The 17,758-nt window shown below is 54.0% G+C and overlaps 1 protein-coding gene across 1 annotated transcript in view; it reads left to right on the top strand.

Moving 5' to 3' along the window:
* The window catches only part of CAMK2A (calcium/calmodulin dependent protein kinase II alpha), a 70,937-nt gene that overhangs the window by 4,002 nt on the left and 49,177 nt on the right, over positions 1-17,758 (top strand). The window contains exon 2 of the mRNA XM_006150892.3: positions 16,165-16,259. Coding sequence (XP_006150954.1) covers positions 16,165-16,259 — 95 coding nt within the window. The remainder of the gene's footprint in view (positions 1-16,164; positions 16,260-17,758) is intronic.

Below are 17,758 nucleotides of genomic sequence, written 5' to 3'. Positions count from 1 at the left end.
GAGGGAGCTGACCAGGCCCTGCCTCCCCTGGGCTGGCAGGGATGCCATGGCTCCTTTTCTGTGCCTACAGGGTCTATTCTTCAGTTGATGATCCACAAGCCTTTGCTGGCCAGGAACTGCAGTCACCACCCAGAGGCTGAGCCCCTGTTCCAGAGCCCACTTTGAATCACTAGCAAGGCGAATGGAAGAGGTAGCTGGATTGGCCTTAAAAGGGGACATGGCAGCCTCTGGGCATCCTTCTGTGGCGCCCTGGGCTGCCCACCATGAGGAGGGTCAATGCCCTCAAGGGCTTCCTGGCATCCTTCCCAGTGAGGCCTGACTCTTGGCTGTAGACCTTCAAGGAGCCCAGGACCAGGCTGGCTACAGACTTCAGAGGAGTGGTCCTGGCCCACTTGGTGGGCAGCCAGAAAGACAACAGCAGGCTGGAGTCAGGGCCCTGGGCAGGGGTTTTTGAGCCTCTCCGTGCTCCTGGCCTGTGGTGCCATGGAGGCGTGTGAATTTGGATGAGCCAGGTCCCCTAGAGACTTGAGGTGGGGCCGTCAGACTCAGGGACTAACTCCCTCCCTTGGCTCTGAGTCTCCTCCCTACCAGAACCCAGGCCTGGGAGCACAGACGCTTGCTTGGAGGTAACATCAGCTCCAGAGCTGGCCAGAGCTCCCGGCATAGCAGGGCTTCTCCCTTACCTCAGGACCAGAATCTCAGAGAGGCAGGGATGTTGGTGGTGTGGGTCAGCAGACGTTCCAGAGGGCCCAGGGAAGGGGTCAGCTTCCAGGAAGTGGAGGAGGCAGCCTCGTCCAGCCTTTGCCATTCTCTGGGCTTTGGATCTACCTCAGGAGAGGCTGGCGAAGCCCGTGCAATCCCTGGGCTGAACAGAAAGGCTCAGAAAGCAATTTCACTTGGGAGAGAGCGGGAGGGGCGCAGGGACTGGAGAGCGCTCAGCCCACTCTCTTCTCTCTAGAAACAGGGATCTGAAATTGACTCAAGGTGGTGTTGAAGGGGGGCCGGGGGGTGTCGGGGCTGCAGTTGGCTGGCAAGGGTGACAGAGGGAAGAGAGGGTGGGCTTCTGGCCTGAGTCCCCTCACCTCCACGGCTTTGTGTCAGGTTCCAGGTGTGGCTGGACTGATCAGCGGGTGGCAGTGCGGCTCAGAGGTAGCTCCCTGTGCTGGGAGCCCAGGGTCCTGCTGCTTAAGCCTCTCAGCATATGGGGGCAGGATTGCCAGGAGGGACCCTCCTGACGCCATGTCTGGGAACATCCTCCCTCTTGCCCGTGAACAAGGGAAGAAGAGGCACTGGCCTTGTGGGTAGGCAACTTGGCTGTCACTTTCCTCCAGTCATGCTTCTCCCTCTCATGTCCTGGGCCACCTGGGTGAATCACCTGGTCTTTGTGTTCCTCAACTTTTCTGTCCATAAAATGGGGATCATGATACCTCCGTAATTGCCTGAATTGCCCCATCGAGGTTGTTCCCCTCAGTGGCCCCCTTCTGTGGGGGGCACACACAGGAAACGGCAGGTCCCCAGAACATCAGAATCGGGAGCAGGTCAGACTGTCTGTGCACTGCATACCAGGGAGAACGACTGGCCTGCCGTGGCGAGGAAACCAGACGATGTGCGGGGTCAGAGGTCAAAGGATGGGCAATTGGGGGCAGGACTTTAAGGAGGGGCTTCAGAGACAGGGAGGTAGTCTCTGCTCCCACTGCCTCCAAGCCACTGCGCGGCAGGCACGCACATGCTCTGGTGCATGCGGCAGCCCTCCGCCCCCACACAGCCGCCCCCGCACAGGCTGAGACACACTGACACTCCGCCGAGCGGCTCCCTCCTCCTGCCTCCCTCCACAAGCACACGGTGACACTGCTGCCAGCACCCCCTGCAGTCTGGGCCACGGCCCTCTCTGTGGGCGAGGGTAGGGACTCGGGGTGCAGCGCTGCATCCTGTTGCTGGTGCGTGCACGCACACACGTGCACCTTCACACAAGCCCACAGGAGCACACAGGTGCACGTGGACGCACACACACACTGGCTCCAATGCGGCACAGAGCAGAGGTCCACCTCCCAGCGCGGAGCTGCCGGCTGGGCTTCCGGGCTCTCTTTTCATCTCTGCTTCCCTCTGTGCCCTTCTGCTCATTCTCGCTCTAGTCTCTCTGTCTCTGTCTCTCCTCTTTCTGCTCTTTGTGCAGCCCCTGCGTCACAGTCCCCCTCTCCTTCATGCATGCTGCCTCTAGTTCCCTCTGAGCTTCTCTGTGGCAAACCTGTGCAGCCCACCCGCTGTGGCCCAGCCTGGGCACCTCGGCCCTTGTGGGAGCATGGCCGTCTAGCATGATGTCTGGTGGGGACTTGAAACCAAACTTGAACAGCATTGAGGTCTGAGTGTCCTGGGATCACATAAAAGAGGAAACACATCCATGATCCATTCAGTCTTTCCTGAGCACATACTCTGTTCCAGCCCTGGGCTGAGCTCAGCTTGTACCATATGTAGTCTCTGTCCTTAGGGACTCAGGCTGTGGTGCAAAGCCGGCAGTCATGAAATCACTTCAGAAGTTATTGTTTAAATGCACCTGGGTAAGGGCTATGACCCGAATGTGGAGCTTTAGCTGGGAAGCTAAAGGCAGAAGAAGAGTGAACCACAGAAAAACGGGTGGGGAAGAATGCTCCTGAGGGTAGGAAGAGCTCAGGAAGGTTCTCTGAGGGATGTATGTCAGCCCGTGGGGATCTGGGCTCCCGTTCTTCTCTGGCTTTGCTTAGCCTACCCCAACTTCCAGATGCTGGGCCTAGAAAGAATATGAGCAACTGGGAGATTTTCTGGAAGAGGAGTCAGGCAGGGGGGGGGGAGATCTGGAACCCAACTAAGGTGAGAGAGCACTGACGACCTGGGGGGCTTTAGTAGAAGAGATCCTGGTGGGCGGCCTGTGTCCTCTGCCCCCGTGTCTGCAGGAATGTCTGGGGCCCGAGAGGACCCCAACACAGAGCGGACTGAATGCATAGAGTGAGAGGGGAAGATTTCAGCTCAGGATAAGGAAAACCGTTTTTTTTGTTGTCGTTGTTGTTGTTTTAATAGAAATTTTTGCTATGGGGTACATGTGCTCAACAGAGAGACACACAGAGAGAGAAAAGAAACAGAAAGCAAGAAACCATCCCCAAGGGTACGGCCATGTTGCAATCCCTTCTCGTTCATTCTCCTCTCAGGATTTTGGGCACACACGCACATACACACCAGGTGTGAATTTTAAGTCACTGGCTCTGGGACTTGAACCATGGTCTACCACTTAAGAGTCCAGCGACATAACCATTATACCATCTGCTGGTCCCAGAAAAACTTGCTAATGGTCAGAACTCTTTCATCCAATAGCTGGATGTGGCCTCAGGACAGTGATCTGCAAATGCTCACCCTCCACTGACCCTTTGGCTCCCCATGTCCCTCCTGCCCTTCCTCTCTGCCTTAGCCTAGCTGGGAGTGTCGCTGCGAGCATGAAGCGGGAGACAGCGAAGGGCCAGCAGATCCCCAGTTCCAATTTGGGTGTGCAAGTGCAAAGTGCTCTGTTGTTTTACCGACGGGGAGGTAAGGCCCAGAGAGGGCCAGGGTGTTGCCTGTGGTCACACGTCGGTGATGCACAACGCTGGACACTCCAACCTCTTTCCTTTCTGCTGCTTGCCTGGCTTTCTCCTTGGAGCCACGCTCTCTGATGCTCAGACCTCTCAGAGCCTTTGGGGTGTGCACTTTGGACAAAGCCAAGCCAGGAGGCCACTGGGGTCTGAGGAAGAAGTAGCTCTTCATCCCCCTGCTTTGTCGTGCTCTGGCCCTGCCTCTGTGAATGCTTCTGTATTTTTCTTTTTGCAACCCATTAAAAAAAAAAAAAAAAAAAAAAACCCAAGTGCAGCCAAAACAAGGAATATGTTGGAACTTCTGTCGGTTCAATGTTCCCTGCAGCAAAACAGACTCTTCCGGTTCCCAGACCTTCTGTGTCCCCCACAAGACTTCTGCTGGGTTGGCATTTGAGGGGGGCGTGGTGCGGGCCAGCTCGAAGACATAGCGTCCCTGCAACAGCTCTGGAGTCTGGGAGTGGGCGGCCGCAGCGGGGGCTGGGGTAGGAGGGGAGTAGGAAAGAGGTGCAGTTTCAGAGACAGGTCCTGGGGATTTTCTGGCCGTGGAAGCTGTGGTTTGTGCAGTTCTGCTCACAGAGCTTGCGTGAGCTGTGAGAAGTGGGAGGGAGTCAAGCAGGGGGATCCTGAACTCCAGCCCCACCCATCTCCCCTGATCTGTTTGCCACTGGGCGGGAGCGGGGGAGACCGAATAGCTGTGTTTTATTTGTTATTACTAAGAAGGATACGACTGCCTAAAAAGGTAATAAGAAGAGAGAGGGCTGCAGTTAATTTCACAGATGGGTAAACTGAGGCCCTGAAGGGTAAAGGCGCTGGCTTAAGGTATGCAGTCGTAGAAACACGCTGGGCGGGATTTTCCTTTCGATTCGGCATGAATCCCACCCCAGCTTTGTAACTGCTTCGGAATTCAAGAACCCTCAGAGGATCTCATGTGAGTGATGGCCACTCTCCTCCCCAAAATGCACACTCATGCCAACACATGGACTGCCCTCTGCCATTTCCCACAGGTCCTCCACCCTAAAGCCCAGCTACGGACCCTGATAGGGCCCCTCTGATCCAAGAGCCTGGGGTGCCAAAAGAGCAATAAACTGGGTTATTGTCCTGGGGTCCGGGGTTTGGCCTCCATCTCTCTTCATGTGTGGCACAGGAGAGGGTGGACCTCAATGGCAAGGCATTACTAGCCCATCCATTTTTTGTTTTTTAGAGGTTTTTACCTTAGAGGTTGTGTGCACTTGCCAGAGAGAGAAAGACGGTGAGAGGGAAAGAAAAAGCCCTTTCATGGGGGGATGGACACACCGTAATCCCTTCTCCATTCTCCTCCTGGGATCTTGGGCATGCCCGCGCAAGCGCCCAGCGTGAGTTTCAAGTCACCAAGTCTGGAACTCCAACCGTGGTTGGCCGTGTGGGAATCCAGCGACATAACCATCTGCTGGCCCCGGTCCGTCCACTTTGGATGCAGCCATGTGTATCCATACCTAGCCTAGCGGGTGGCACTGGGCTGTGGCCAACCCCGGCTCTTCTCTTTCCTGCAGACATTCTCATCCTGTCTGTACCGGTTCCACACCCTGGGTGATCAGAATGGATGGTCCAGGCTTTGAGCTGCTGATCACCAAGAGGTGCTGGATGCTAATCCTCTCCCAGAAAGCTGGCCTGTTTACACGTGATCAGGAGCATCTACAGTCACCCCAGTTGGTCTTGGATAGGTAGAATGCTTCTGTATCCTCAGCGGCAGGGGAATTTGGGGAAGAGACTGGCTTTGCTTATGAGGTGCATGCCGCCTAGCCTCTGGACAAGATCACGAAGAGCTGAAAGTATAGGGCTGAAGGGACTGAACGGTGGGGAAGCAGGGGCATGGCATTCTGTGAGGCAGACGCACATGGAGGGATCTGACTCGGCATCCTGCAGACCTTCCTGGACACACCGGGCACACACGTGCCTTTGATTGGGGGCTGGCAGAGGCTGGGAGTGGAGAGCGGCATGGGGACCCTATTGACCCTATTGTGCTGTCTCTCAGTCTCTCGTGCTCAAGGAAGAAATAATAATAAAAAAAAAATCATCTAGGGACCAGCAGTTAGCGTAATGGCTATGTCGCTGGACTCTCATGCAGTCGACTGCAGTTCAAGTCCCAGACCTGGTAGCTTAAACTCATGTCAGTGCGTGTGCGTGCGTGCCCAAAATCCCAAGAGGAGAATGGAGGAGAAGGGATTGCTGCATGGCCATCTCACTTTCTGTCTCTCGGTCTTACTGGCGAGCACAAGCGTCCTATAGCAAACATCTCTGAAAAAATAAAAATAAAATAAAAAATAAACATCTATTTACGGAGGGCCGGATGGCGGTGCGGCTGTAAAACACAGAGCTCTGTGAGGCCCGCACAGGAAGGCTCCTATGTGCACCTGGAGACCTCCGTAATCCTGGCTAGCTGGGGCTGGGCTAGATGGTGGCGTCAAGACCCTGTTGGGGATCTACCTCTGTTTCTCTCTGTGTCTTTCTTGCTCCTGGAAGAAAGAAAGAAACAAACCACAGAAGTCTGGAACAGGAGGGGCTATGGATGCTGATTTCAGTCTTGAGCGGTGGCAGTGGCTGTCGCCATTCAGAGTCATGGACTCTGCATGAACTGATGAAAAATATGCATCCTTTGCCCAGAACAATGTGCCAACACAGTCGTTTTAACAACATTTTAAGTGGATTCATGAATGCCCAGAACCTCTCCAGGGATCCCAGCTAATGGCCCTGGCAGGGAGATGGAGGGGACAGTTCTAAGAGCACGGGTGGAGAGAAAAAGAGAGCAGGGATGCTGGGAGGAAGATGGGGAGGTGCCAGGGGAGCGCAGTGGCCCAGAAAGGAAGGGAGGATGAGCCTCGAGCTGTGTGGTCAGAGGGCAAACAAAAGCCCCCCGTGGGGTAGACCAGGCGGACTAGACCCAAGGCGGGCTGCAAGGGGTAGTGGGGTGGGTGAGCCTGGCACAGGCGTTCCTTCCATGGAGTCTCGGGGGCGGCAACCAGATTGTGGTGGGTTCATGGAGAGTGGGAGGTGGGAAGAGGAGGCGGCGGATGTCGGACATTTGTTCTGGAAGTTTGGCAGCAAAGAGGAAGGACAGAAGGAAGCAGCCCAGGCTGCCAGGTCCAGAGAAAGGTTCTCGGTGGTTTTATTTGGGGCAGCGGTGAATGGTGGTGGTGGTGGTGGGGAGTATTCATTGTTCTGGAAAGAGGAGGAACACCTGGGTGTGTTTGAGGGAACAGCCCATGAGGCAGACCCCACAGGTGACCAGGGCCCCGAGGAACCCAGAGTGGAGGGGCTTTCTGGTGAGTGCGCTGTCTCCAGAAGGCCCCAGTAGAGAGACAGTGTTCCTGTCGCAGCCCCACGGCCACACGTGCGCTCTGCATGGCTCAGGGTGATGGTGGAGAGGTTTCCGTGAAAGGAGTTGGCAGTACCCGATCTTGGATAGCAGAGGGCCCTCACAGATGGCCCCAGGAGGGACTAGGACTGGAGCTTCCCATCCCTATCTTTCCAATAGGGAAACTGAGGCCTGCAGGGTTATGCAAGCTGGGAGCTGAGCTGAGTGAGGACTCGGAGCTTCTGACCCCCCACTTAGGTCCTGGCACGGCACCTGGCTGCCATGCCAACATTTCAGAGTATTCCAAGCCAAAGAGGGTAGGGGGCTGCCTGCGGGTTGGCAGCCAGCAACGCCCAGGGCACCATGCCTGCCAGGCAGCCAGAAAGCAATTTCCCAGCGTGAATCTTGCTTTTCACAGCCCATTAGCACGTTCCCACATTCTCAGCCACACCGGACCCATTACTGCCGTGCCCTCTCCGTCTGTCTGCCAGAGCGCTGGGCGGGAGCTCCCTGCCATTCACATTTGTGCCCCCACACACACCCAGGGGCAGGCTGCTGAGGCCTGGGGCGAGGCCGCTTCCCCTGCTCACCGGGGTTCCCACACACCTCCTCCCTGGCTCGCTCCTTCCCTGAGCTTGGCAAACAAGGTCCATTTTGTTTCTGACGGTGCCAAATGTTTCATCCGTGTGTAGATAATGATGCCTATACAAGGCTTTGTTTCTTGAGCACTTACTATACTCCAGGGACTCTGCTAAACTCGTTGCCTACCTTATTATCTCACCGAAGCTTTGAAACAACTGCACAGGGTGGGGACGATTATGGCCCACAGTCTGCAGGGGAGGAAACAGGCGGGCTCGCTGAGGGGAGGTAACTTGCTAGTAAGGAACATGCTTCTAACTCCGGCTGGTCTGACTCAGCAATGCCTGCTTACATCCACACGACTCAACATGGTTGTCCTGGGCCGCACCCAGCTATTTAAATACAACCCAGCGCTCCTGGGTGGGAAGGGAGAGGGGCAGGACTGCCTCGGTGGGCAACCCGGCATATTCCCATCGTCGTGCAAAGTGCTGTTAGACAACCCCAGTATAAAGCATTAAACTAGACAGGTCTTGGGGCCTGTAGATGGTGTCATAGCTAAGGCACTGGACTCCCACGCGGTGGACTGTGGTTCAAGTCCTCCACCTGGTGGCTTGAAACTCATGTGAGTGTGCATGTGTGCCCAAAATCCCAGGAGGAGAACGGAGGAGAAGGGATTGAGGTGTGGTCATCTCCCCTGGGGGATGATTTCTCACTTTCGGTCTCTCTGGCAAGTGCATGTACTTTATAGTTAAAAAAAAAAAAAACAAAAACAAAAACAAAAACATGGGGTCAGCAGGTGGTATGGTGGTTAAGAGCGGGGACTCCCACATGGCCGACTGTGGTTCGAGTCCCAAACCTGGTGGCTTGCTTTCTCACTTTCCCTCTCAATCTGTCCCTCTCTGGTCAAATAAAATGAAAATAAATAAGTTAAATAAAGTAATTTTTAAAACAAAACAAAACAAACAAACAACAAACAGAACAAAACTGGAAAGGCCTCTATACTACTGAGGTCCATCCCCACCTCGCCTCCAGGTAGCAAATAAAGAAACTGAGGCCCACATCAGGGCCAATCCCTGCCAAGGTCTGTCTCTCACACACACACCCCTGCCAATGCCCTGTCATCCTCTCACTCATACCCATGTGCTGTCACACCTGGAGGCTCGGCGTCACACACTTGAGGGCTTGACAGGGCTGCTGATACACACCTGTGGCCAGACACCACCCCTCGGCACCCAGAAACGCTGCCCTGCTCCTTCCCCTCTGCACCAAGAATACTGCCTCCTTCTGCTTCCTTCATGCCTGGGGACACCTCCCCCAACCCCTGTGCACCCCCTCCCAGAAACCCAGAAACACTTTCACAGGCACTCCCAGGGCCTGCCAAGGGTGTCCCCCACTCCCACAGGGGTCTCACACAGCCCTCATCTGCTCCCCGCCTTGGCCACTCCCTCCTACCCCTGTCCTGCCCACCTCTGCCCTGCTCACCTCGGCCTTCTTTCCGTTCATGCCCTGCCCTGCTCCCAAATTCCTGCCCGCTCACCACCTGCTGACCACCTGCTCAGTTCCAGCCAAGGGAAGAGTGGGCTGGCTCTCCTGCTGGCCAAGGCCACTAGGCTGTGGCCACTCGCTTGCTCACACGGGACAAGAATATAGAAGCGTGCCTCTTTTTTATCTTATTTTGTTTTAGAGATTTTCGCCTCACCCCCAGGGGGAATGGCCATGTTGCAATCCCTTCTCCATTTTCCTCCTGGAATCTTGGGCACACATACACGTACACCCAGTGTAATTTCAAAGCCACCGAGCCCGGGATTCAAACTGTGGTCGGCCATGTGGGAGTCCAGCGACGTAATCATTGCCTTCACTCTAGTCTTCGCTACGTGGCTCTCCTTCACCCTGGTCTCCTGATGCCCACCATGGATGCAGTTGGAGACCCGAGTTTGCACAGAGAGAAAGAAGGCTCCTGGGCCTCACTCTCTCCTTGCCTCATTCAACCCTCTTCTATCCCCACTGTGTCCCTTCATGCTCTGAGTGCGTGGCACTGTGTCAAGTGTTTTGCATAAACTACCTCCTCTCATCTCCTCAATAGATGCCGGCGGTAGACTATGACTGCCCTCCTCTGGGAGCAAACAGAGGTGAAGGGCAAGTTCACAGTAAAGCTGCAAACCAGGCTGGGACGACGGGTCTCATGAGTCCAAAGCCTCTGCTCTGAGGATCCCGCCTTTGGAGGACTCAGAAGGAAAAGCGCAGGTGGCCTGGGCTCTCGTCTCAGCCTTCCTAGGGATATGCCTGCCTACCTGAGGCCTCAGTTTCCTGATCTGTTAAGTGGGGGATCATAGTTCCCACTCTGCAGGGTTGCTGGGAAGGTCAAGAAAGAGCTTCGTGGTGAATTCGAAGGGAGGAAGCTTCTGGGCTTTCAGGTCTGGTGCCTTCAGATCAATACTCTGAACTGTTTTTGAGAACCCCCTTCCTTTGAGCACTGGAAAACTATGCAACCCCAGGGAAAATGCCTGCACCCCCTCTCAGATGCACACGCTGGTCTTCAGGGGGTTCAGGGTCCCTGTGGCTGCCCCACTCCCGGGCCCCTGGTTAGGAATCACAGATGCTTAACACTGCTCCCAGGAAGAAGTTCGGCGAGTGTGGCTACTCTTATGGGATGGAGGTGGCTCTTAGGTCCTGGGCTCCTTGAGGCAAAGCCCAGGTCCCGGGGCTTGTCAAGCCTGTGTGGATGCCCCCATCAGTGCTGACTTCTGGGGAGGCAGGATACAGAGCAGGACTTCTCTGGAAGGCAGACAGGACAGTTCTGTGGTGGCCAGGAAAAGATAGCCAGGAGAAGCAGTTAAAGTGGAAATAGATTCCCTCAGCCTGTACCCCGAGGCTCTGATTTAAGTCTGGGTGAGGCCTTAGAATAGTATTTTTAAACACCCCCACCCCTTGAGCGACTGGCGGTGGCATGGTGGTTAAGGGCACTAGAGTCCCACATGGCCCACCGCAGTTCAAGTCCTGGACCTGGCAGCTTGCTTTCTCACTTTCCTTCTCTCTCTCTCTCTCTCTCTCTCTGTCCTTCTCTGGTCAAACAAAAAAATTAAGTAAATAAAGCTAAGTAAAATAATCCTCTAGAATAAAAATCCCCAAGAATCCTGATTCTGCCAGTTTGATAACCACTGGTAGGTCTTTACTAACTTGAGGGGATTTTTTTTTCTAATTATTTTTAAAAAGAATTATTTATTACATTACTTATTTATTCATTATTATTTTTAAATTTGCTCCAGGGCATGTGCACTCACCAGAGAGAGACAGAGAGGGAAAGTGAGAAAGCAAACTACCAGATCCGGGACTCGAACTGCGGTCAGCTATGTGGGAGTCTAGTGTCTTAAACACCATGCCACCTACTGGCCCCCTAACATGAGTTTATTTCTCCCTCTCTCTATTTCTTTGTGACTTGCCAGAGGGCACATGTGCTTGCCAGAGACAAAAGAGAGACAGAGAGAAAGAGAAGGAGAGAAGGAGAAAGCACCCTCCCCTGGCATGTGGTCATGTTATAGTCTCTTCTCCTCTATTTCTCTATCATGTCAGGATTTGGGGCACACACACACATGGGCCTGGATGCCAGGGCTGGGACTTGAACCCTAGTTGACCATGTGGAATCTGGCTCCCTTAACCACCAGTCTACAAGGCTGGCCTGGAGCTTCATTTCTCTAGTGAATAAATGATATCGTCTCTCCTCCCTTCTGTCCATCCATCTATCCTTCCATCCAACACACATTACTTGAACTGCAACTCTCCACCAAGCACTGGCTAGGTGCTGGTAAACAAGACGGGACCCTGTCCCTGCACTCCCAGGTGAGCCTCTTCCTCCTTGCCTCACCTCCTCTCCCTGGAGTGTTCAGAACCTTTCCCAGATGTGGCCACTTAAATGTTTTCTCCCTTAGGGCTTTTGAGAACCAGGCCTCTGGCTGGGAAAGGACTTCAAGGTCTTTGGGTCCATCCCCCTGTCTGCAGAGAATGGAGATCATCCTAGTTCTGACACCCCTAGATGAAGATCCTCTCCTGTCTCATTTCTCTTGCTAGTCTTCTTTTTTTTTTTTTTTTTTCTTGAGAGGTTTTTGCTATAGGGCACTTGAGCTCGCCTGAAAGACAGAGACAGAGAGATAGAAAGCGAGGACTCATTCCCCGGAGGAATGGCCATACTGCAATCCCTTCTCCTCCATTCTCCTCTTGGGATCTTGGGCATGAACACACACGCACACATGCCTGGTGTGAGTTTAAGCCGCTGGGTCCAGGACTTGAACCATGGTCAACTACATGGGTGGGAGTCCAGTGACATATACATTATGCGCTCTGCTGGTCCCTCTCTTGCAATTCTTAAATCCACCTCTAGTCCCTGCAGTAACACTATGGAACCTTCTTGGTACCAGACACTGGGTACCCGGGTATTGGGAACGCAGAGAAGAAAGTGAACGTCTTGGCCCTTGGGAACTTCCGTCAGATTGAGGAAGCAAGCAGGGGACGAGCAACAGCAGGCTGAGTCAGGTCGGGGCGTGGGGCTGTGGAATTGCACTAGAATAAGACACAGGTATTTGGTCTCTGCCCTGGTTCTTGGCACAGAGGTCCTGAGGTCCCTGTAACTTTCTAATTTGTGGGGGAGGTAGTGGCGTCTTTTGTGGGCTCCTGGATGGGGACTGGTCACCAAGAAGACCAAGCCATGATTAGACATCCAGGACTTTGGGCCCTCATCCCCCGTCCTCCAGGAAGGGGCAAAGGGCTGTGGTCTGAGTTACTGATTGGTCATGTCAATGTGGTGAGGTCTCTGTGAAGATCCTTAGAGTACAGGGTTCAGAGGGTGTCCAGGCTGGTGGGCACATCCATAGGCCGGGGGTGGGGGGCATCCCAGCTCCATGGATACGAGAGCGCCTGTCTCAGGAGGCTCCCAGACCACGCCCATACGCATCTCCTCTGCTATCTATGTCCCCTGTTCACATCCTCTGTTGTATCATGAGCCATTAATGAGTGTTCTGCTAAGCCCGGTGAGCCGTCATAGGGAATTATAGAACTTGAGGAAGAGGTCATGGGAACCCCAAATTGCTAACAGTGTTGGGGACCCACTACTTGTGATTGACATCTGAAGTAAGGGAACAGTCTTGTGGGACAGGGCCCTTCCCCAGTGTGGTCTGCACTAACGCTGGGTAATTAGTGTCATAATTGAATTGTGGGACTCCCAACTGGTGTCCAGAGAGTAGGAAAATTGGTGGCGTGAACGAGCAAACTCCTGTATCTGGAGGCCCGAAGTGTCATGGGGTGAGTGAGTTCTCTGCAGGCTGCCCCGGGAGCACAGAGGAGGGGCCCTGTGTCTGGGGCAGAGTGGGGTGGGGTCACTAGGGAAGGCAATTTCTTTCTTCTAAAGAACAGGTGTCTGCACACCCCTGGGGCGATCTATTGCCATGCGAAGCCATTTCTTCTCCCACAAATTCTGGTCTTCTCCAGCTCTCCTGAAAGGTCATCTAGTCCCCATCTCAGCTGTTTCCTCCCCATCCTTCTCTAGTTGCCCACATCCTCCTGCCCGGATGTGAAGCCAGCGCTACCACAGCCCGGGGTGTGTGAGGGCTGGCACCCATGGTGCCTGTGGGCTTCCCCCGTGCCACCAGCACCCTCTTCTGCTCTGTCGGCCTCGTCTTTGGGGCTTGGACCTGCCTGTAGCCCTAGGATGGAGGACCAAAATTTAGGGATATCATGGGATGCAGCCCTTTCCAGAACCTGGACACGGCTTCCCCTGACAGGAAGTGGGAGGCTCTCTCGGTGGGAGTCATAGTCCCAGGGTGCAGAAGTCAGAGTTCCAGACATGGCTCGGCCCGCAACTTGCAGTGTCCCTGAGCAATCCTAGAGGCTATGCTAGAGACGCGAGAGGTAAGAGTACACCAACAAGGTGTCTGGGGGATGCGTACAGCATTTAAGTTTGGTAGGCCTGCCCAGAAGTCCCTCTTCCTGCCATGAGCATGTGCTTAGGGCAGTAACGATGGTGACCACGGTTGGTGTCAGGCTCCCTAAGGGCGTAGGTTCCTAAGAACCTCCTCTGTGAGATGAAGGGGCTTGACCAACTGGCCTTTATGGCGAAGTGTGCAAAAATGGCACCTGGACTCTTGATCCAGCCCAGTGGTATTGTTTTTTTTTTTTTTTTTTTTGCTATTGGGCACATGTGCTTGTCAGAGAGACAGAGACAGACAGAGAAAGGCAGAGAGATGGACAACGAGAAATCACCCCCAGGGCGATGGCCACACTGCAGTCCCTTCTTTTTCATTCTTTCATTGTCCTCTCAGGATTTTGGGCATGCATGCACACATGCCTGGCATGAGTTTTAAGCCACTGGGTCTGGGACTAGAACCACGGTTGACTACATGGGAGCCCAGTGATATAACCATTGCGCCATCTGCCAGTCTCCTCAGACCCGTTTTTCTCGGTCTGATCCTATGTTCAGATTCTGTTGGAACAAAGTGTCAAGTTTCTCATCCATGGCTAGACTTCCCGCTTTTCGGAAGAGATGACTGATGAAACGGTTCACATACTACGTGGTAACAACCCGGCTCCCCCTGTAAGCTTTGAAGCTCGTGGCCCGTGCCCCAGGTTCTCTTTTAATCACTCATACTTTGAAGATAAAATCCCAGCAGCCTCTTAAAATATATGGGAAGACGCTTAGCCTCACTCATAATATGACAAGTACAAATTAAATCTACACCGAGTTGCCGTTTTCCACCTGTCTTGCTAGCGATGTAAAAGGGTTTGATGACACGAGGGTGGAAGAAACTGAACCCCTCATGTGCTAGTGGGAAGGTGAGCTGGTATAATCTCTAAGATAGACAGTCTCTTGTTATTTATCCAAGTTGCTGGGCCAGCCAGTGGCGTGGAGGTGAAGGCAGCTGGAGCCTACATGGTAGACTGCATAGTTTGAGTCCTGAACATGGTGGTTTGAAAAACAATCCCAGCAGGAGAATGGAGTAGAAGGGATTGCGGCATGGCCATCCCCCCGGGAGATACTTTCTCATTTCCCTCTTGATGGCGAGTACACCTAACTCTAGAGCAAATTTTTAAAAAATTGCCAAACAACATTGACTTCTTCAGCTAATAACTCCAGTACTAGAAATGTATCCACAGACTTGTGCACACCCGGGAAACGTAATTCTCACGCATACATGCAAGGTTATTCACTGTAGCACTGTTGCTCTGTTTGTAATCGCTATCGAGGAAAATTAACGTCACTGCTCGTGAATAAGGGAGTCCCTGGGTAAAGACGTACAATACACGCGATGCTGTAATGAGATGAGGAGCTCGTTATGTTATGATATGAAAGGAGGGTCTCTAAAGTAGATTGTTTACTGTTTGCAGAACTGTGTGCAAAATCAAAACCCTTTTATTTTTTTCTTAACTTGCCAGAGGGTGCATGCGTGCCAGAAGGAGGGAGAGAGCGAGGAAATGAGAAAGCACTCCTCTCCTCATGGGGCATGGTCACGCCACAATCCCTTCTCTTCCTGTCTCCCTCCTGTCAGGATTTCGGGCATGCATGCACATGTACCTCGTGTTTCTCGGGCCTCCAGGTCTGAGACCTGAACCGGGGACCTGGCCATGGGGCATCTGGCTGACTTGCCCTCCAGGCCACAGGCTGGCCCAAGGGTGGGAAAAGTACCTGCGGAAAGACACTTAAGGATTTGGTAGCAGTGGGTATCTCTGGGGAGGGAGCCCAGAGGCTGGGTTACAGGGTAGGAGGAAGTGTTTTTTATTTTCTTTTTTATTTTAGAGAGAGAGATTTTTGTTATAGGGTACATGCACTCACCAGAGAGACAAAGAGAGCCAGAAAGTGAGAAAGCACCCCACAGAGAGGATGGTCACACCGCCATCCCTTCTCCTCCATTCTCCTTTCGGGATTTTAGCACACATGCCTGATGTGAGCTTTTTAAATTTTTATTTATATATATACATATTTTTTTGAGAGGTGTTTGCTATAGGTCGGGTGCGCTAGCCAGAGAGACAGAGAGAGATAGAGAGACAGAAGCCGAGAAATCACGCCCCGGGGGTATGGCCTCTCGGGATCTTGGGCACGCATGCACACGCGCCCGGCATGAGTTTTAAGCCACCGGGTCTGGGACGCGAATGGTCGACTACGTGGGAGTCCAGCGATATAGCCATTATGCTAACTGCTGGTCCCCTGATGTGAGCTTTAAGCCTCTGAGTCCAGGACTCAAACCATAGTGGACTGTGTGGGACTATGTGGGAGTTCAGTGACATAGCCATTACGCCACCTGCTGGTCCTGGGAGTCTTTTTACTATCTACTCGTTTGCATCTTTTGAACTTTGAGTCACGTCAATGTGTTACCTACTCAGAGAATAACCAACTGAAAAGTCCAGAAACCTGCATTCTGAGCTCCTAACACGACACGACTCTAACGTTCACCGCAGTGAGCCTAACGTTCCATGACTCTGGAAGGCTCACCTCACACGGGCCAAGCTGTGAATCCTGTCTCTGGGTCCATCTTCTGGGCTTCTCTAGTCCCAGCCTGTCCCCGAGCCGTGCCACAGTGGTCCCTCTGAACACGAGCAGTGCGGCGGCCTGAACCTCAGCACCTCCCGGGGCACAGCCCTGGGCCCTCCCTCACGTCCTCACCTTGTCTGTCCTAGGGGAGCCTTCTCGGTGGTGCGCAGGTGTGTGAAGGTGCTGGCTGGCCAGGAGTATGCTGCCAAGATCATCAACACCAAGAAGCTCTCGGCCAGAGGTAGGTGCCTGGTCTATGTCCTGACCCTCCTCTCCCCCGGGGCCTTTCCTGCCCTTCCCCCCTTCTTCACCTCTCGGCTTCAAACCAGCGCCTGGGTCTGGCCTCTGGGGTAGTGCCAGGCAGGTCTGGGCGTCCTCCTTCCTGAGGGTGTTATGAGAATGGGTCCCTCCCTGTCCTTTCTTGGGAATCCGGGCTGGAGGGCATAGCCTCGTTCAGACTCTGCCTGCACTGGGTGAGGGCGAAGGTGCCTGCTAGGACTCCTTTCCCGGCTCCTCTGTGCTCCCCTTCGCCTCCTGCCCACTCCTCTGGGTGCCTGACCTGGCTCCTCACATGGCCACTCTCAACCTCCAGGTCTCTGCTTAGTGGACATCCTATGAGAGGCCTCCCTGACCCCCACCTGAGACGTCGCCCCATTTTCTCTCTCTCGTTACTGTTACTTTCCTTTGTGGCTCTCCCCTAACCTAGTCTTCCCTGTCGACAAGTTGGGCTCCTTGTCTAACACCCATCTCCCTCCGAACTGTGAGCCCCAGGAGTGTGGGATGGGGCTCGCACAGGGTCTGTGCCCAGCACCTAGGACAGCACCGGGCACCAGGTCAGCAGCGAGAGCCCCCGGACGCTGGGTGAGCTCTGCTGCAACCACACCCACCCATTCTCTGCTCTCTAGATGGTGTGGGTGTGGCCTGGGTTTTGGAAGAGAGACCAGGCAATTGTCACTTGCAAACACCTTTGGGAAACATTAGAAGTGGCCCTGGGCTATTAGGAAGTTGCTAGAAGCGCAAAGCACCGAGCCCCTCACCTTTGGAGGGACTGGAATCTGCGTTTTAACGAGATGTTTGAATGATTCATACCTTACAGTCTGGACGCCTGCCCGCGAGACTGGCTTATTATTAACCCGTGGTTAGGTGCCAATGGTGGGTCCACTGCCCGTGTGTCGGGAGGTCTGTCTTCAAGATGCCAACTGCCACCCAAAGGAGACTGTGTACAAGCTTCCTTAGGGATGCCCTGTTGTGGGGGGGCTCTGCTGGGTGAGTGGTGCAGGTGTGGGCCGTGCAGTGAGGGGGACGACGTGTGAGGGACTGCATAGTGTCCAGCCAGGCATGGGTGTCAGGGTCCGGAGTGAGACTCATGAGCCGCGATCAAGGGAAAAAGCAAGGTTCATTGAGAGAAAGAGCACCCGGGGGGTCTGAAGTTGGAGGTGCCTCGGCCCACCCTACCAAAGAGATATGATGTATTTATGTGGGAGGGCGGAGGGGTAGGGTCACGAGAATGCCATGGTGACCTTATCAGCCCATCCACAGGCATCAGCTGCCAGTGACGGAGGACTCTGGACAGAAGGTTCTGGCCAAAGGTCGCTGTCACCGTCTCCTTATTTTCTTACGGGAAATTATCTAAAGGCCACTCAGGCGCTGACCTACAGTGGAGTCCAGGAGGGGCTAGGGAAGCTGCGCGTTGCCACTGCTCCCTCCGCCTCCCAGCAGGGCCTCCCAGCAGGGCTGTGC

The sequence above is a fragment of the Tupaia chinensis genome, unplaced genomic scaffold (genome assembly GCF_000334495.1).
Source record: "Tupaia chinensis unplaced genomic scaffold, TupChi_1.0 Scaffold000303_1, whole genome shotgun sequence".
NCBI classification, from domain to species: domain Eukaryota; kingdom Metazoa; phylum Chordata; class Mammalia; order Scandentia; family Tupaiidae; genus Tupaia; species Tupaia belangeri.
The sequence above is the reverse complement of the archived record's forward strand: the minus strand, read 5'-3'. Positions and strand labels throughout refer to the sequence as shown.